A 21,657-nucleotide genomic window follows, 5' to 3' on the forward strand; every position below is an offset into this window, starting at 1 on the left:
GCCCATAACTCAGAAGAAACTATCAAAAACTAAATATAAAAAATGGGCTTGCCAAGCTTGAAGATGACTTTATTTCCTCGTACAGAGAAAATTAATTATAAAAAAACGAGAGGGATAGGATGCGTGAATGGCTGGGTTAAGTTTTCTGGGCTAAGCTAACTTGTTTTATGTCCAACAGCCCAACCAACCAAGCCTTGGGGCTAAATTCACAATATTTCATACTCCCTCCGTCCCACTTTGATAGTCCCGTTTTCCTTTTTCGTCTGTCCCAAATTGTAGTCCACTTTCCAATTGAAGAATGCAGTTGTATTTTAATTTTCCTAAAATACCCTTATTCAATGTAAGTTGTTGTTACTATAAACCTACCCCATTTAATGAGAGTTGATTCTTTTTTTACCATAAACCTACCCCATTCAAGTTTCCATAAAGTTGTACCATATTTAATGTGAGGGTATTTTAGGAAAATAGCAATCTAAATTTACTTTTCCAACAAAATTAACTACTTTTTCTTAAACTGTGTGAAAAAAAAAACAGGACTATCAAAGTGGGACTAACAAAAAAGGTGAATTATAATAACGTTCCCTTCAAGTTTATGTAAAAGTTAGGGACCTCCCCTCTTATTTTCAAAATAACATGGACCTCTCTTATCAATGCTTTCCATCGATCCCATACTTACTGTAATAGGTTTGACATTTTTTACCTTTTACCTTTCTTGTTAATGTCCTTTACATTTACTAAAAGAAAGTTGTTTAAAAAAAAAAAAAAAGAGTTGTAGTTCTCTCCAAAAATGAAAATAAATAGATAAAAGAGTTTTTTATCATGAAAATTGAAAATTTCATATATTTGTCATTTTATTCTAGATTTTTCATACCCATTTATCAAAATGGGTATGAAATTTCTGTACATACAATATAGATCAATTTCTGTAATAAAATGAGGTATTTCCAATTGTATACTTGGAAATCCAAACTCGTACATACAATTAGCATTAGATAATGGAATCAAAAGATCAACTTATTTAGTGACAAATTTTTAAAAAGTACAATGATGATAACAATAATAAAAAAAAAAAAAAGTTAAAACAAGATAGGAGGTCCCTATTACCGTAAAATCAAGAAGGGACATATCTGACTTTTGTAAAAACTAGTGGGGAGATTATTGTATTTTAACCAAAAAAAATAAAGAAGAAGAAGAAGAACACCATGCATGCATGATATGTTTTGTATTCTGCGCATTAACATAGCAAGAACAAAAACCATTAGGCATGAGTGAGGTTAACCTAATTAAGGCTTTCAATCTCTCAATTCAAGCAATTCCTCCTCTTACTCCAAGACTAATTACATTCACATCCGCTAAAATTTTGATTGCTGATTACATTCGTTGTACTTATCCCGCTCATGAATACGGCATCGAATCCCAATAAATGTCTGCAAACATTTTTGTTACTAACAAAAATGAAATAGACTAAAAAAGAACAAGGCAAAGAGTAAACTTGCATTCATGACTAATCCCTTTCCTGGACTGGATTTTTAGTCATGTTTGACTTGGGCGGTGCACACCATCTTAAGTGGAATTCAGTATGGAATAGCTGGCCCAAATGTGGGAAGCATGAAACTGGACTGACGCTAAGTAACACGCAATTCAGGGGTGCGTGCTTTCAGATGCAAATTTTGATTTTGACAAACTAGAGCTTGATCGGATTGTAAATTTTTGTAAAATGTGATTATGAAATGTGCCAAAGAATTATTTTAAAAATTTTTCTGCAAAAATTCACAATTTAAACCAACTCGCTAGATTGCCCTTATATGTTGCATTTGTGACAATTAAATAATATTTTGATTTAGATCACTTCAATTATTAGTTTAAACTTGCACACAGTCCTATAGAGCTAAATTTGTGATTTAACACAAGCATGAGCACACAAAAAAAAGAAAATAATGAGGGCTCCATTTGAATTAGCTGTTTTTGGGGGTATTTTTGAAAAATTTTACTATAACAGTGTATATGAAAAAAATTTTACTATAAAATTTTTTTGAAATATTTGATATATTGTACGGATGAGATGTTTTTTAAACAGTTATTATGTATTACTGTAACATTGTATTTGAAAAACTTATTTTTGACAAAATGTTCAATCCAGACAGATATTTTAGTCTTGAGGATATTTGAAAAACTTATGTTGCGGTTCAACCGTCTAGAAAGCACTTGGCTTGCAGTTCCCATTTAGATGAGATGTTGATGTACTCATTCAAGAAAAGTATAAATTGTTTTCCTTTATAGGAAAATTGATTTCTGGTGAACCACTAGAGCCGGTCTAATGAAGGAAGGATTCTTATAATCTTTCTCGCTGCCAGGCTCAAAATCCAAATCCTATATTAGAAGTGGGGAAGTGTGAGAAGGATGAGAAGGGTTAAAGAAAAAGAAAAAATTTTGATTTTTTTGGTGTATTTAGAAAAAATATATACCTTCTCTCTTTACGAAAATAAACATCCATACAGACTCTTTCAAGCAAAAATTTAACACATTTCTGCTTGCAAATTTATATATTTCTTGAAACATCAAAAAGTGAAAGAACGGTATAAATTGGATTAGAAAATCTGTATCTATATGTATTGCAGAAGGGTTTTTAGCAGAGACCCTCTTAATGACTTCCAAACTTCTCATTCTTTTTTCTAGATTTTTGTAATTATTTTAATACATAAAAAGTAGTGGGTTATAACCAACCCTATCACCAATCAAATTTAAAATTTAAAACATTCCCACTATTTATTTCATAAACCATTTATAGTTTGTTATTTATACTTTAAATCCTTTTTATTCCTTAATTAAAGACAAATGCTCATTCATATGCTATTTTAATACAATGTTACATTTTTATAATTAAGAAATATTTGTCACCACACTACCCCTATAACCACCCCTACAAATGAGCTTTGCAAATTACAATCACGTTTAAAAAATACCTAAATGAGCAGATAAGTGGGGCAAAGTTAAAAAAACACAATAATACTAATCAATACCTAAATGAGTAGGGTCATTTACTGAAAGGTAATCACCGCCGGCTTCCTGACGTCTACCGAAGGTTCAAGAAAAAAAGTATGATGCGTACTAAGAAGAGCACCGGAGTTCTGGTACCAAAGCTGCATTAGTTTTCATCGATCAAAGAGGGATCTGTAACTATATGTATTGCGGAAGGGTTTTTAGCAGAGACCCTCTCAATGACTTCCAAACTTCTCATTCTTTTTTCTAGATTTTTGTATTTATTTTAATACATAAAAAATAGTGGGTTATAACCAACCCTATCACCAATTAAATTTAAAATTTAAAACATTCCCACTATCTATTTCATAAACCGTTTATAGTTTGTTATTTATACTTTAAATCCTTTTTACTCCTTAATTAAAGACAAATGCTCATTCATATGCTATTTTAATACAATGTTACATTTTTATAATTAAGAAATATTTGTCACCACACTAACCCTATAACCACCCCTACAAATAAGCTTTGCAAATTACAATCACGTTTAAAAAAAATCACAAATGTGCAACTAAATGTAAAGTTGAGGAAAGTACAGCTAAATATAAAGTTAAGGGGTTTACTATATTTAACCCTAAAAAAATTCCAAGAACGTAACAAGTAGTGGATTATAGATTTTTGTATTTATTTTAATACATAAAAAGTAGTGGGTTATAACCAACTCTATCACCAGTCAAATTTAAAATTTAAAACTTTCACATAATCTACTTCATAAATCGTTTATAGTTTGTTATTTATACTTTAAATCCTTTTTACTCCTTAATTAAAGACAAATGCTCATTCACATGCTATTTTAATACAATTTTAATTCGCAAGCATATAACATGATCAAGAAATAGCAGAACCAATTAGGACTAGATTTTGACAAAAAAAAAAAAATTAAACCTAGATGGCACTGGCACGTTGCCGTAACTTGCGATGCCAATTAGGACTATTTAGTACTTTTTTTTTTTCAAGGAGTTAGGACACTGTAAAGCTTATTTAGACAAACTTTGCCCCATCGGTAATTTGAATATTAAGTTATTGAATATACTACAAATTCTATAATATTAGTCTGCTACAAAAAAATAATATTTTACTAGCATGTGGTATTTGTGTACGAAATTTTAGAGGCAAATCAAATGCTTTTACTTATACTCTATACAATTTGAATGGTTTTTTAGCGAATATAATTATACTATGCAGGACCATCACTTTGTACAATTGGAGCTAGCAAATTGTATATCATCACAATTTAGATTTTGCTCGATACCTGCGCAGTTGGTGAGTTCTATCAGTAATACTACATCAAACTTTTAATGTTGTTTCATACTCTTCTCAACATGTATTTCAAAAAATTGTAGGTTTGAAAATGATACATGTGCTCGAAAGTTAGTTACATGGTTGATGTCAAGCAATTTTACAACATCACAAGCATTGTTGATAGCAAATTCAAAGAGAATATGAATATCCGAATATACAATCATGTGTACGGTAAACTTACTCTATTTAATTTAATTACTACATAAATTTTTTAAATTTATAATCATAACCTATACCTTCTTTCATTCTTACTAGGTTAAATATTTTCGAATACTTGTTTACATTCAGAGCATTAATATAGAAAACATGTTCAATGAGTTATACAAAAATTGTGGATAACTATGTGAAGGTCGTTTTTAAAAAATAGTGTGTATGCATTGTAATAATGTGGTCGACACTGTTGTTAGGTAATTAATTTCATGTACCTTTAATTTCAACAAATTTTTCTGTATTGTATATAACATTTTATTTGTCAAACAAGTACAATGTTAACATACAAATCAAAGATTCCAGTGGTAACATGCATCTTAATCTACAGGACAGACATGCACGATTCATATTTGATTGTAATGCTTCTTATCTCAGAGAATTACAAAGGAAGATAGAATTTCTGATATATGTTTATTTTTTATAATGCTATTTATAAATTATGTAAAAAAAAATACACTAATTTTGAATTTCGCACGTACTTAATTCTCAGGACAATGGTGATAGGTTGTTCAACCAAAGAATTAATTCATGCAAAGATCGTGCATTTTTATTTGTAGTACGCATTCCACAAAATTCAACAGAATTAATTAAATCACCAATTTTGGCTTTCGTACTAAAAGTTGATTGGTGTGAAGAGTGTTCACACCTTTATGCAAGATTATCAAATCGAATGCATAATATTTGTAAGTATTTTATTTTAACAATATTTAATTACATTCATTTTTATTCATATATCATTCATTTTCTAATATAAATTTCTATTATTTTTTCAGGATTTATCTTTCAAAAAATGGTAATTTTTGAATAATATACACATTCTATCATATTTCAAACTATTGTTAGACAGATATTATATTTTAATTGTGTTGGTACAATTTTTTAACCTTTTTTAATTTACCATTTTATTTTCATTTTTTAATAATGTTAGCTCTGTGCGTGGCACAGGTATTCACACTAGTATCAGAGTAAGATTCAAATTTGAACACTCAAAATATATAGCAAGTACAGCGACTTCCTTCTTCTCAGGGATAACTAGATAAAGAGATGTCACAATCTTCCAAAAAATTGGCTAAACACTAGGACTTTATTTGATAATCCAATTCAACATTTAAACTTAATAGATTCAGTTTTAATATGTTTGGATGCATTTGATAACAAAACATAAAACATCTAAATTAATTAAGTGATACTCAATTTTCTAAGCAAAATTTGCTCCAAAAAATAAGTGATAAACTATTCACTTATCACTTAATATGACATACACTCAAATATATCAGATTTAGTACTTAACTATTCCGTAACATAACGAATTAATTTAGTTTTCAGATTTTATTTTTTATCAAACACATCCTAAATTAAAGAAACTACTTGATGTACATAAATGCTAACTCCAAGACTTGGACGTAGAATAATTCAAAATGATTCTTGTCCCTTCAATTGAAAATCAATAGGAATATATGTCAACTGCACAATCAAAGTTGTATGCTTACCAAAAATTGATACCCAGATTGCATTGCAATGTTTTAGAATTTCTGTAAAATAATATACTATAACAATATAATATGTGTGAAATAAAAAGATAATTAAAAAATGAATCAAGAAAATGTTTCAAAAAATTTTCTATAAAATCTTACTATTCAAACAGGAAAAATTGTAGAATTGAAAGATGTATGTGCTAATAAACTTTTCTATGCTTGCCTAACATCTACATCATGTATCTTTGGGACAACATGACAATAACAGCAATATATTAAGAGTTAACTTTATATACTGACACTGTATATATTATCACGAATGGATGTATGACACATGAGTATAGGCCAAGACAGAGCTTGTGGCTGGCTTGCATCTTTGCCTATCAAGTCAAATCCAGCAACCACAAATTGCTATTAAGTAATAAAATATTTTGAAACTAATCATTTTTTGGGTCACTGTAATTATTTAAAACGTAGGTAAATTATACATTATTGAAATCTGATTAAATAACAACTATAGATTTTTTTTAACAACTATATAGATTTTGTTTGTCTGCACACCTTACTTTATGGATCTTATGCATTTTAGGCTTTTCTAAATCTCACTCATTTACTCCTTGTAAATCTTGGTATATGTTAAATACTTGCAAATCCCTAGTTTTCTGGATCTCGTCCATTTCTATTGTCCATATTGTCCTACACAATCCTATAAATGCATAGGTATTTTCTAAATCTTATTGTCAGTTATTTATTTCTCATGCATTGTCTTTCACCCCTTTCTAATTTCTACAGAATATGTCGACTGGCCAGGAGCAATGAGTTTTTCTTTTTCTTTATTGGATTTAAAAGAGACTTTAAGTCTTGTAAAGTACAGTAAATGTGTTTCGTTGAAGTGCTTTTGCATTTTTATTTTTTTATTTTTTGTATGCACGTTGATAACTAGACGAAGAGAAAGAAGCTGACTTTCCATAGTAGGAACAAATGCATCCACATTTGTTACTTGCTATGGACTTCTAATGGGCCTAAATGCTAAAGGATTATCTCAATCAAGCACCTTTGATGAAAGAAAGGTGCCCTTAATTTGAATGGTTTGAACGATCAGGATCTAGTTTAGCCAATCTAAAGTTTTTAATTTATTAGGACAGTTTAGATTCTTAATTTCAAGATAAGAGATTCGTGAAGTTGTACCCATATTACCATATCTTTCGATTAGAGTTATTGCATTTTAATTGTGATAGTAATTAAAAATATGAAACATTCCAAATGGTTAAACCTCAATGATAATGGTAATTAAAATGACAAATTCCTTATTAAAAGTATTTAGCGGTCCTTACATTCCATCTCCAATTCTTATGTGTGCGTCAAAGTTTCTTATCCGAAGAAATTTGTTACTCAAAATAGTGTAATTAATTGCATTAGACACAATTTCAAAATCGTAAAATATATTAGTATAAAAAATAGATGCTCTTGGAACAAAAGAGAAATATTAAAAAGAATTGATACGAATGTCACGAGACAAATGTATAATTATGTGCTTTTTGTTAATATGAAAAAGTACTGAAAGAAAAGCACAAGTAAAAGAATTCAACAAGTTGAATGTCAATTGACAACTAACCTCAATAACACTTAGAAAAAATGTAAATAGTCTTTTATTCAACAATTACTAACCCAATAACACAATTCCTTCCAAGGGGTAAAGGAAGGGATGAGTATGGTGAAAATAATTAGAATGACTGGAATCTAACAAGTCAATTTATTCACTCTAATACCCCTTTAGAAATTGATTTTTTGATTTAAGTCTTTACTTTGCTAATAATTATGAATTCTATTTATTAGACTTGCACTTGACATGTGCGTGTATTTCTTGTTTAACAACATCTTTTGTACAATATTTTTAAAAAATAATATTATGATTTAATGGTAAAAATACTTCAAAACATGAAGGTATATTTTCAAATTGTATACGTATAGACTGTATAGTGAAAGAGATGCATCACATCCAATCCTAAAAACTGATAGTACAATCTTTCTATTCAATTTGTAGAGAACAGAGATTTGTCAATGCAAACAACCTCTTTCCGTTTCAGAAGATTTTAATTTGACTGTCATTAATGTCTCTAGAGGAACGAACAATTGCAGAGCTGAGACCAGTTGAATAACAAAGTATAAGCATTTCGTTTCTTTGATTTTTCATTTTGATCAGTTTGAATAGTTAATCACTTGAAATGGAAACTAAAAGATGAAACAGCAAAAGAAAAAAGCTTTAGAATATTTATTTTCTTTAGACAGCCAAAAGTACCTTGGCTAATCTGTACTACTCTGATTCCAGCACAAAGAAGGAAGAGAAAAGTGTGTCTTGCATATAAGCTTGTGCTCAGCTAGTTATAAGCATCAAATCAAATCAATCTGTAGCAGCATTGAAGAAGATTTCGGGAATTGAGATTACAAACAGTGTGTGATAGATAGTGTTGGACTGATTGATGCGTGATTATGCTTGCCACTGCAGTCACGAAGTTGCAGCAAGCTGCATCATGTCATACCAAAAACTTAAGAGAAGTGGCTCTGTTTCTGAGGGACTTGGCTCAATTGAGTCTGTTTCTGAGCCACTTGATTCTTCCTCTGTTTCTGAGGGACTTGGCTCACTTGATAATTCTGTTTCTGAGGAACTTGATTCTTCTTCTTCTTCTTCTTCTTCTGAGTCACTTGATGTATAGCCAATATATTCAATTACGATCCTTAGAACTTCGTTTCCCATATCCATTTGTTCTTGTTGAATTTGCTCCACTGAACTTTCAACAGACTCACTACACCGTCTCACATTGATCATTTCGAGAGTCGGACATTCCCCTAGACAAGAGGGCACCTCATCCAACTTCGTACAATCATGCACAACCAATTTCTCAAGACGAGGAAAAATAGCAGAAGATGCAATCCAGCTGCAAAATTGCAAGCCAGACAATTTCAAGACTCGGAGGTTAGGGAACTCCCCATCTTTCATTTCCCATTCTTCCCCATCAAAGGAGCGATGGAGTAATTTAAGCACTTCAAGATTGGGCAATTTTCCAATTGTTGAAATTTCACTCCATGGCTGATGATTACGCGAGAGAGTCAACTTCTTCAAATTCAATGGGAATTTAAATCCATATCCAACAAAAAATGACAGATTGAGTGATTCTAGTTGACTCAAAGACTCAAACACGAGAATCCGGTCGCCAGTTCTTGTAGGATCTTCTCTTGATTCGCAGGATCTCGTGCATTTTAGCTTGCGGATGCTTGGAAACTTTGTCAGTATCTTTTGCAAGCTTTGAGAGGAGGGATCAATGGCAATGTTTAAAGTGTCTAAATGATCTAAACATGGTGATACTTCAAGATTTTCAACGGGAAAAATAAAACCAGAATCGTCACCTGTATATAGATGCCTCAATGTCTTAATGTTCCAGATAGTCTTTGGTAACCAACAATCCGCATCCAATCCCCGAGCCACTAAAGTTTGTAACCTTGAGAGGTTGTCTATTGCAGATGGGATGAATTTCATTCCTGCAATCTCAAGCCCCAAGAATCGCAAATGAACAAGCAATACTACTTCCATAGGAAAATTTGCAACAGAATCGAAGCCCCCCAAAATCAACACTCTGAGAAGTTTAGGTAACGAAGACTCCAAATCCAACACAGTAAGATCAAAACTTTGAATCAAGATCATGGTGCGTAAATTAGGAAAAGATAGCATTGCCTCCGGAGTCTTTAATTTCTTGGAATTTATGTCATAAAATCCACGGTAGGGGTTGCTTAGGCAGGTAAGACGACAAGGATCTTTCCCATGACGAAGGTTGTGTATAAAGTTTTCTTCTTTGATTTTTTGTACACAAAACCCATGCACCAAATCGTGAAGTCTGCAGGCTTTGGCACCGCCTGTACTTCCTCGTTCGGTAACCATAACTAAACTTCTATCAACCAGAGCCTTCAAGTAGTCGTTGGCCACATTCTCTAAGCTCTTTCCTTTAGTCTTTCGTACAAATCCTTCAGAGATCCAAAACCATGAAATACTGCGGATATTAGACATTTTGCCTTCTGAAAATGCACAAAAGTAAAGAAGGCATGACTTCAACTCATCTGGTAAATGACTATAACTCAGTTCAAGTGTCTTTCTACAGTATTCATCGTCAAGGACAATACTGGAAGTTAGACTCTTTGCAACTTCTTCCCAGTAATCTTCTGCAATATTAGTAAGAATTCCAGCAACAATGACAACTGTGAGTGGTAAACCCCTACAAAAATTTGCTATTTGAGATCCAACTTCAATTAGTCTCGGAGGGCATCCTTCTTTACCAAATAGCTTTTTCTGCAACAATTTCCAACTCTCTTCATCAGTAAGCTGCCGAAGATGGTGAGCATTGCAATCAGGACTGAATTGCAATTCAACTCTGCTGGTAAAGAGAATCCTGCTTCCATTAGCATCATCAGGCAGTGAAGTTTTCACCAAATTCCATGCCTCAATCTCCCACACATCATCCAAAATGATAAGATACCTATTTCTCTTCAAACGCTTGTACAGCATGTGAGCCAAATCAGCTTTATCCATCTCAAGATATCGATCAGGACTCTCAGAACAAATACTACACAAAAGCTGAACTAACAAACTCCGTATACTATATGCTTGAGAAACAGCACACCAAGCAATGATATGAAAGTGCCTCAAAATTAATGGATCATTGTAAATTCTATTGGCCAATGTTGTCTTACCAAGTCCACCCATACCCACAATTGAAACAAAATCCAACAGCTTTGAACCCCTGGTAAGCCTATCAATAATTGTCTTTACCTCATCATCGAGACCCACCACAATGTCATTCAACACTGGGGTGCTACGTTTTGACTCAACGTGGAAAGATTTCCGGTTAGTTCTCTGAGCTCCAGTGTCATGCCTCGTGCACTCATAGGTTTCAATCTCAGTCCTCAAAAGCTGGATATCTCTGACAACACCTTCCAAATATTCATGTTTATCACCAATCACAATAGAGTCAATGACAAACTCTGCCCTGTAAGCAACCTCCATAACACGACTCCAAAGAGCATGGAGTTTTCCATTCCGGTTGCGCTGGTCTACTATCTTGCCAAGAAAAGATCTTAAGAATACAAGATGATCTAGGACTGTGTGGATTTGATCATTTGGGAATGCAATTGAATCATCAGCCCCATTACAACTTTCCAGTTCAATCAGATTTTCAATGAGAAAATCCATAGAGCCCAACTCATTGGTCTTAGGAAAACCAAATGGCGATACTGATGTTACTGGATAAACCTGTGCAACTTCTGCCCTAACAAACTTGAGCACTTTGAGCAAATGAAAAAGAGCGACATCATTTTCCTTGGCCAAGCCTTCTTTGATCAATTGATTCACAGAAAGTGAGAAAATTACTATTGCTGCATCACAGACCACAACTCCAATAAGAGTCTTCATTTCATGGCGTAGCTCTTTGAACTTCTCCGGATGCCTCAGAAGGGTTGTCAAGAATCTTAGCCCATCAAGGAGTTTTTGCATGTGAAATATAATCGGAACCAGAATACTGGTACAAGATTCTAGCAACTCCGTAATATTGTGAACAAGACAATCCACAAAGTCAACTACTAGATGCTTATTCTTCTCCAGAGCTGAAGTGTCTGATGATCTTGACAACTTTGAAGCAGTCAAGACATGGATATAAGTTTCTCGAACTTGTGGATCGCTGGGAATAATCTTCTCACCTATTAGTTGAGAAATTTGAAGTTCCGTTTCATTGCGTACTTCACCTTCTCTGTCAAACCACCATATAGAAATCAGGCGTAGTGCATTGATAGCCACCACTTCAGCGTGAATTAACAGATCTATCAATTGCTGACCCTGAAGCATGGCAAAGCGAATGAAACTTTTCCAGAACATTAGCTTCTCTTTAAGGGTTCCGAATACGTTCCTTTCGCGGAGTTCCGCCAGATTCTTTGAAACCGAATCAATGAAATCAATAACTAGTTCTGGTTCTCTCAGCCAGTAACAGCCCAGCAGAAAGTTGATGCACGATTCCTTGATATCTGTCTCGAAAAACAACTTTATTGCTTCCCGGAATATGGTGAGCTCACTTTTGATTCGAGTCAAACCAGGTAAACGAGAATGAATCAAGTATTCGCTGCAAGCAAATACAAGATCTGGCATTCTTCTTTTAATCAGATTTTGAATTCTGAAAGAAGTAACATCCTTCTCCTCCACGTCTTGTTCCAAACAGGTTTCATGGTTCCTCCTCCTCCTACACATTCTCAGATACAGATCAAAGGTTTGTAACAGCCTCACCTCTTTCTCCAGGTTCCAGATATCAAAACACAACTCATGCTCCAGGGTCTTATTCATCCAGCCCAGATAATCTAGAGCGGAATCAAAGCAATCAGTGCTACTACTGGAGGATATCTCCACCATTGTATCTTCTCTTCACTCTGAGATCAAATTTGTATATTGAATAATAAACTCAGTTCAAGGTTTACAACTTTCTGATTATCTGAAAATTGTCAAATTGGCTGGACTCTTTTTTTTTTTTTTTTCTTTTTCTGTTGCAATTTGCAAAGACTCTTTATCTTGTCTAGTTGTCTTGGTGGATACTTTTTTCTGCTTTCGGCCTAAACGAGTCAGCTTTTGTCTACTTTCGGCCAAAGTGCATTCCCAAATATTGGTAGATATGACACCAAATCGGGGCAAACCTGCATACTAAAGCGGCCGTAGTAAATGGTTGTAATACGTACTCGTCATTTTCGATATCTACACGAAATTGTAAAATAGGGAATATAATACTAAAGCAGTAAATAGTTATATTTTCACCAGAATGTAAACACAATACTCAAAACTGTTCCGTCAATATTTTCCAATACTCAAAACTGCTCATAATTTCCGTCAATGCCATCGTCAATATTTTTTCCCTTTCTTTCAATAGTGTACTTAAAAAGTGAAACAATATGAAGATAACAAGAAATGACATGCCCAAATAGTAAGCTATAGGAGCAACCTCTCCCAAATCGGAAATATGATCTAGACTCTCAACTTGCAATTGTTGCTGCAATAACAATTTGATGGTTCGTAAAATCCAAACTTAGCTAAGGTATCAGATAAATTAAGGAAGTTGATTGCGTTAAAAACTGAAGCTTGAAGAAACGTACCTTTAAAGGTATCCTAAGATGCCACACCCTTTTAAATATAAAAGATGAATTCTAAGTTGGGACTAAATTTTACTGACTAATTTGATTTTGTAAAGAATCTGCAAAATTGCCATTTTAAAAGTGAAGAGCAAAAAATTTCATTTGAGGAAATGTGAGGACGTTTCGAACAATTTTCCCTTTCATAAAAATAAACATCCATGCAAAATCTTTCCAGCAAAAATTTGACATATTTCACCTCGCAAAATTATATGTCTCAAAACATCAAAAAGTGAAAGACCGGGATAAATTGTATTAAAAAATCTCTGAGTAAGACCCAAATGCTTGGTTGAACACTCCCTTAAAATTTATATAGCAAGTACAGTAACTACAACTCCCTTAAATTCTCAAGGATAAGAGACGTCACAATCTTCTCAAAGTTGGCTAAACACTAAATTGATGGAATCTGATGTATATAAACGCTAACTCGGAGACTTGGATATAGAACAATTCAAACAAGTCTTGATCCTTCATTGAAAATCAAGAGGAATATAAATCAACCGCATAATCAAAGCTATGTGCTCAAAAAAATATATCCTATCTCAACTGCAATTTATTAGGAATTTTATAAAAAAAATATACTTTAACAATGTGATATATGCAAAATAAAAAATAATTAAAAATGTATTAAAAGAATAATCTAGAAATTTTTCTATGAAAACTCACAATCTGAACGGAACTTATGATTTATAGAGTCGAAATACTTACTTGTTAACAAATCCTTTTGTGGTTGCCTAACATCTATATCTTGTATTGTTTTGGAAAATCTGAATCAGAAGGAACATATTAATATAAGACCCTGGGACTTCACAACCTCAACCCAAGTCACTGAAACAATCTGAAACGAGTCTCCTTTCTAGGATAATTTACCCCATTCACATGATCAGGCCAAGATAGAGCTTGTGGCCGCAATTGTCTCACATCTTTACTCATAATGTCATATCGTGGTAAGTTATACATTATTTTTTTAAGGGAGTTATAAATTATTTTGAATCCAATCTTTTGTTCACCGTAGTTATTAAAAGTGCTAGTAAATTATACATTATTAAACCACTGGGATTGGTCTAGTAGCAAGGCGAGCACTCTTAGAATCTTCCTAGTTTCTAGATTCAAGATTCAAATATTGTGTTTAGCGGTCGAGATTTGGAAGTGTAGGAAGGATTCAAATCTTGTATCTGATAATTAAGGGTCAGAAAAGTGTGAGAAGGGGTGAAATGGTTAAAATTATACATTATTTGATGCGTATATTAAACGAACTAGAAGTATTACTCAAATTTGATTCGTTTATTTGTACAAATATTCAAATTTGAGTTCAAGCCCAACTTATTGAACTAAGAGCAAAATTTGAGCTTGAATTTGAGCTTGGAGATGATTTAATTATATTTTTAATAAATAATACATTATTTTAAAAATGGGTAAATTATATTTTACCCCCCTGTGGTTTACCCTTTTTTTACATAACCCCACTATGGTTTCAAAAGCTATACATAACCCCCTCATGGTTTGGATTAAAGTGTCAAAGTAACGGAAATAGTCACTCGTAACGGAACTTCTAAAAATGTCGAAATTACCCTTATAAATACATGACACATTAACCCCCTATGATTTTTATATTTTACCATATAACCCCCTTATGGTTTAATATTTTACCATATAACCCCCTTATGATTTTCAAAATATACACATAACCCCCCTTGGTTAATACATAAATTTCAACCTTGCATAAGGGTATTTTTGACATTTTAGGTGACGCCGTTACGAGTGACTACTTCCGTTACTTTGACACTTTAATCCAAACCATAAGGGGGTTATGTATAGCTTTTGAAACCATAGGGGGGTTATGTGAAAAAACGCTAAACCACAGGGGGGTAAAGTGAAATTTGCCCTTTAAAAAAAGTTTAATTTTATTTCTTGATTTTAGAAAAAATAAAAATATTAATTTATGTACAATTAAGTTTTTAGTAAAATATAATATAGTATTAAATGTATTTATATATTTTTATAATTGCATATATGTTTGCGAACTATTCAGGTTCGTGTTCAACTCGATTACTAACTGAGCCTAATATCGTGTTTGAATTCAATTTATTTGTTAAATGATCGAACTTTTTTCAAACATGAACAAGTCGAACAACATGTTCGTGAACAACTTGTTTTGTTAAAAGCTCTAATCACCAATGTCCATTCTCAAATGACTTATGGTTTGTTCACGATTGATTATTTCAACTGATTATAGATTTTGATTTAAGATAATCAGTTTTTGTGATGTTCTAAGTTGCTTTTGTTTCTGATTGTAAATTTTTTAATGATAAAAAAGTTAAAATCTATAATCACCCAAAGAGGTCATTTGATGATTTTGATTATTCTCTATATATAATCAATTTCCATAATTGATTTTGTAAAATCTAAAACAAGCGAGAACAAGGCCTCAACATTGTCTTGCATAATCCTAGAAGCCTACGTATTGTCTAAAGCTTGTTGTCAGTTTTTCATTTGCATGCATTGTCTTTCCATCACGGTCAGGCAAAAAAGGACCTCATTCTACTTTCTAAAAACATATATATCTACTGGCCACAGGCAACGAGTGATATTTTTCTCTCTCTCTCTGTGTGTGTTTTCAAGAGAGACTCAAGTCTTACCAGGCATGTACCATAACCGTTTTGGCTGAAGTGCTTTTGCATTTTTTTTTATGCATGTTGATGGCTAGTGGAATGGGAAGAAGTAAGACTCACCAACCAATCAGGCAATAGAAATATATGATCCATCCATCTTTGGCCAAATCATTTTTTGTCACTTGCTGTGGACTTCTAATGAACTAAATGCTAGACGACATTTCAATCAAGGGCCTTCAGTGAAAGAAAAATGCCATGAATTCATTGATACAAGAGAGACGGTCTCGTGACTGCAAACAATTTGAATGATTTCATAATAGTTTAGCCAATGTAACCCTCTTAATTTACTTAGGACAGGTTGGCTTCATTAGTTGAAGAGATTCTCAAGTGCTACATCATTCAAGACTTGATAAAAATTAATTTTTTTTAGCTTAATACAAAAACAACGGTTGCATGGATTTTTCTACAAGAAATGATTAACTAGTGAGCACAGACTGACACTTTAACGTAAGACATGGAGAGGGCAAAGCAGGTTGGCCCTAAAAAGAATCAGACCTGTTGCAAAACCCTAATATAATAACATGTGCTTTCTGTCAGTCTTGCCTCGAAAGGTAAAAACACTTGTTTTCACACACACGCTATGAGTTGAATATTGATTTGGTTTGATAAGGTTTATGGTTTGGCGTAGCAAGAGAGGACAAGTTTGTAGGTAATCGCGTAGATTAGGCAATTCGCAGAAACTTTGACTGCCCACATGAGGCAGCTTAAGAAAAGCATATATAAATTTAAGGCATCTTAATCGAGGTGTGCATGAACCGCCCCAGGAAATCGCCTTTCCCAGCTACACAGTTTCTATGTGTGATCTAATCATCAATGTTCCTGATTGGCTGAAACTGGTGAAAATGCAAGTTCTCTTAGATTTCCGACTGTGCTGGATGATTCGCTGGACGGTTTTGTAACTCAATTCGTGCTGGACGATTTAGATTTTCTGGATTATAGTTCTCTTGAATTTGTAACTCAGTTCGTATTAGATGATCATTTCTAGCAATCTTTGTAATTAAGTTCCTTCCTTTTTTTTTTTTAATGAAAAAAGGAAGAAATGTAAGCCGTGTTGTACTATTTTGGATTCAACATCGAACTAGTAGCTAGGGTTTTGAGATTTGAGCTATAATCTTTTCATTATTTTTCGAAAAATACCTTCCCGGCCTGACTGAAATTGACTGTCTTAGTTTGGGTGTGGTGGATCTCTCTTGTCAAATTCATTTTATATAATACTTTTCCTGGCATAGGCTGATTTGTTACCCAAACAGCCAAAAAAAAAAAAAAAAAAAAATGGAGCCAAGTGAGAGTTTTGAAAGTTCAAAAGATCTCAGTGACACTTTCCAAAACCTCAAGGGAGGTCTGTGAAATTATCTCCAGAAAAAAAATGAAAAGATTTGACAATCAAGTCATACGTTTTGTTTGGAAAAAGTTGTAAGTTTTGCATAATAAAATGAAATGCTTTACTTTAAAATTAGTAAATTTGCTGATGGTGTGGCAAATATTCTGAAAAATAGTGAGATTTGTTAAAGAAGTCATACATTTTGCTTGAAAAAGTAGTAAGTTTTCAATACAAATTATAAGTTTTGGAAAAAAAGTGATAATTTTTTTTTGTTAAAAAACTAGTTAGATTTATTATTTAAAGAGTAAGGTAGATAAAGTGTGAAACCTACTTCTTCTCTGCAAAAATTTACTATTAGTTGTACTAAATTTACACCGCAATTTTGTCCTTGGTAAAACCTGTAATAACAGGTTAGAACTTATACTTGGCATCACATACAACTCATTCGCAAGTTATAGTGATTCCTTGTCACTGCACTACTGTCCTCAAGTATAACCTCTCATTATGTCATTCTGGATATTATTCAAAATAGTTACTCATGTTAGTGTACTTAAATAATTATGGTATTATACTTCGAGATTTTTATTTTTATTTTATTTTTTGGGGTATGCTCTATTTCTCTTACTTTATATGTTAATCTAATCATTTATAACTATTCATTCACAAATTTTATAATCGTTCAAGTAGTACTATGGCTTAAAGTAGACCAAATCCCTTTCCAGTTTGATCCCCGTGCATGGAAAGGAATATCCTTTCCAAATCTTTATCGTTCAAGTTTTCCTGTCTTGAAGCAACCAACAACAAATCCATATCTTGTATTTCTTGGACAATCAAGAATCGGTGGGGTAAAAGATTAGCCCAATCCCTCATGTATACAGCCATCATTGAAATCAATCACCAATCTGGCAGGCGCCTCTTCACACGATCAGCCCAAAAAAGGGCTTGAGGCTGCATTAATTGATTCACACATTTCTTTCTTTGTTATTTTATTTTTAATCTCCTTAGACCACATATTTTTTTTAATTTTTTTCCCACACATCTTTGTTTTTTTATTTTATTTTTTTAGCTTTCATATTCTACTTCTACTCCTACTCTATACTAAGGGAGAGGGGATGGATCCAAATGAATCAAGGGAGAATTCGGAAGGGATTGAACTGTCATCGAATCAAACGGATGCTTTTGCACTTGATGAAACTTTTAAAAAATCCTGGAAATGAATGCAAGTCGCATGCAGGATTCCTGGTGGCCAACCACTCTGCCACACATCTTTGTTTGTTACTAGTAATGTTAATATTCCTGTAATAATAAAGTAAACTTTATATAAAAACAATAATTTTTTTTAAGTATGTATTAACTGCCAAGATACAATCAGAGTTTGTTTAGTTTAAACCAACTCCATTTGGTCCGGAAACATGAACTCCTTTTTGATAAACCACCAGGGCTCCAGCTCGTTACATTTGAAGTAATAGGGAAAAACAAAATTTGCCACAAAGAGGAAAATTTGTTGAAGCACTTTTATCACAAAAGGGGTTCACAAATTCCAAATAATTCGAGAAAAACAACTATCTAGTATAAACAATAAGGAGAACAAAAATTAAATTTATTGAGGGACCATTGTCCTAGAATTTAGGACTTATATATCTTTTGGCCAATGTATAGCTATTTTTACAACTGCATAAAAGTTACAATTGCTACGTTTCTTTCCCAAGTTCTTAAATAGAATTTATCTAATCAAAAGAGTGAAAAACAATAATTAGGTCCAATCAAGGAATTTTCTATACTCTTGTTCTTGGTGCAACAGCAGTATAAGATTTGAGGAACCAGTGTAATTTGTTATTAGTTCGTGAACCGAATAATTTCCTCCACCAGTGACCTGCTATAGAAAGAAACAAAATACAGTAGTGCTGTACAGACTAATTTCTTCACAAGATTACCAGTAATTCTTGTTAGTGGGATCAATATTCACAACTTGTAAAACTAGATATCGGGATATATAACTCCTAAGCGCTCAAGCAACAATTTTATGATTTATATTTTCTTCCTCTTAACCAATAAATGGAATTGCTTCATTTATTGGTCAAGTCCCAAATTAACACCGACTTGGATTTGAGATTGGATTCGAGATAAGCAAGCAATGTTAGATCAAAAGTAAAGAAAACTATACCCTACATAGGGCAGATTGTGGCATCTTCTTGATTTGCTTTTGCAATTCACTGCATTGTTCACAAGAGTCGAAACAGGAAAAGATTGGCACTTGGCAGTTGGCAGCAAGCACGTCTTAAATGGTTTTTGCTGCTTGTCTACCCTTTTCCCCCCATTTTAGAAAGGAAATGGTGGGATTTAAAAAGCCAAAAAAGGAAAAGATGGATTAAAATCTTTAAGGTCTAGATTCTCAACCTTAACTATTAGGCCAAAATCTCCTCAGCTCCTTGTCTCCTTAACTAACATGACTGGCTCGATTATTGATTATTTTGTCTACTCAATCAGTTTTAAAAGTATTGACACCATGCACACTAAAACTAAAGCAATGGCGTATTTCATTATGGAGGAATTCAAGTAGAAAAGGATTGCCAAAAAAAAAAAAAAAAAAAAAACGGTTGAGTCATTGCCGTAATCAATATTTCTATCAAAATCTAAGGGTGCAAAGTGGAATAAACCCTTGACAGTAATCAAAGATCATTTTAGAAACTTTGGAATTCTAAGAGTTGAAGATTGAAAAAATAAATAAATTTTAATATCGAGCGGTTTTACAATTAGAAGACTCGTCCTTAAATTTTGCTTAAGCATTACAAGCTTAGTGAAATTCAATGGTAAGTAACTAAGATTTATTAGAAATTAAAACAAGTTCTCAACCTTAACTATTAGGCCAAAATCTCCTCAGCTCCTTGTCTCCTTAACTAACATGACTGGCTCGATTATTGATTATTTTGTCTACTCAATCAGTTTTAAAAGTATTGACACCATGCACACTAAAACTAAAGCAATGGCGTATTTCATTATGGAGGAATTCAAGTAGAAAAGGATTGCCAAAAAAAAAAAAAAAAAAAAACGGTTGAGTCATTGCCGTAATCAATATTTCTATCAAAATCTAAGGGTGCAAAGTGGAATAAACCCTTGACAGTAATCAAAGATCATTTTAGAAACTTTGGAATTCTAAGAGTTGAAGATTGAAAAAATAAATAAATTTTAATATCGAGCGGTTTTACAATTAGAAGACTCGTCCTTAAATTTTGCTTAAGCATTACAAGCTTAGTGAAATTCAATGGTAAGTAACTAAGATTTATTAGAAATTAAAACAAGCGTCATGTTTTATTTCAAGATCTATTTTAGAAATAGTGAGGGCAAATGTAAAATATTTCAATAGTCTTTGGGGACAAATTTGGGACTAGCTAGATAGAAAACTTTGAAAGATCAGGAGTCAAGAGCGAGGCGATACTAAAGAGCTAAACTTTTTATATGTTATTGTATAGTTTTCAAAAAATTGAAGGCGTGCGATTGCAAACGTAGGATATATATAGCTCCGCCCCTTGTATTGCTGTTAGTTTGCATCTCTAATACTTACCAAATTCAACCAAATATATAGTAAACTACTTGAGCATTACCTTGTAGAAAATCATGTTGTACTCCAAAAAAAGAATTAGTCGAAATCATGTTCTATTAATTTGATTTAAGTTTCTCCTTCTTCTATTATGACAAAATACTTCAAAACATGAAGGCACATTCTCAAACGAAAAGTCTAAAGAAGGGAAGAGAAGTTACCATAACTCACAAAATGGATGGCTAATGTGATTCCACGTGCAGGTTTTCACTTGCTATTATAGGTTTTACTACTGACAAATTTGTGGTGGTAGATTTAGTGCAACAAACAGTATGTTTTGTTATAAAAGAAGTAAATTTCAAGATTTATGTAACTTACTCTTTAAATAATGAATCCTACTAGTTTTTTTTTTAGCTAAAATTACCACTTTTTCTCCAAAACTTACAATTTATAAAGCTTACCATTTTTTCAAGAAAAATTTATAATTTTGTTAACAAATCTTATCACTGTTTATTAGTAAAATTTACTATATCATTAACAAGCCTTGCTAATTTTTAAGAAAAGTTATCGTTTTTATACAAAAACTTACTACTTTTTCAATGAGTACCAGTTTTGAGTTTTTTTTTTAAAGTAAAACCAGGAATTGATAGGGGGTTAGGCCTAGAGCTGACGTGTTTATTAAAAATATTCAATGAGTACTTGACAAAGAGGATATAGCTCACAATTATGACTAAATAAAAATTGGATGGGGCTAAATCCATACTTCTACGATCTAAATCCACATCCTTATAACTAAGTTGACCAAAAAACCCATAGCATTATAAGGCTTGGTAGAGACTTTTTCAATAAAAAAAAATTAGCCCTTTTTTGTTCAAAATAGATAGTTCTCAT

At 32.6% G+C, this 21,657-nt stretch overlaps 1 protein-coding gene across 1 annotated transcript; it reads right to left on the reverse strand.

Annotated features, from left to right (window-relative positions):
• Positions 1–8,532: 8,532 nt before the first annotated feature.
• On the reverse strand, positions 8,533–12,468 carry LOC113698904 (putative late blight resistance protein homolog R1A-3). The gene is made up of 2 exons (XM_072057854.1): positions 11,443–12,468; positions 8,533–11,349 (listed from the first exon to the last, which is right to left on the reverse strand). The coding sequence occupies exons 1-2, from the start codon at positions 12,466–12,468 to the stop codon at positions 8,533–8,535; spliced, it is 3,843 nt and encodes a 1,280-aa protein (XP_071913955.1).
• Positions 12,469–21,657: the final 9,189 nt, after the last annotated feature.

The sequence above is a fragment of the Coffea arabica genome, chromosome 7c (assembly GCF_036785885.1).
Source record: "Coffea arabica cultivar ET-39 chromosome 7c, Coffea Arabica ET-39 HiFi, whole genome shotgun sequence".
Taxonomy (NCBI): Eukaryota; Viridiplantae; Streptophyta; class Magnoliopsida; order Gentianales; family Rubiaceae; genus Coffea; species Coffea arabica.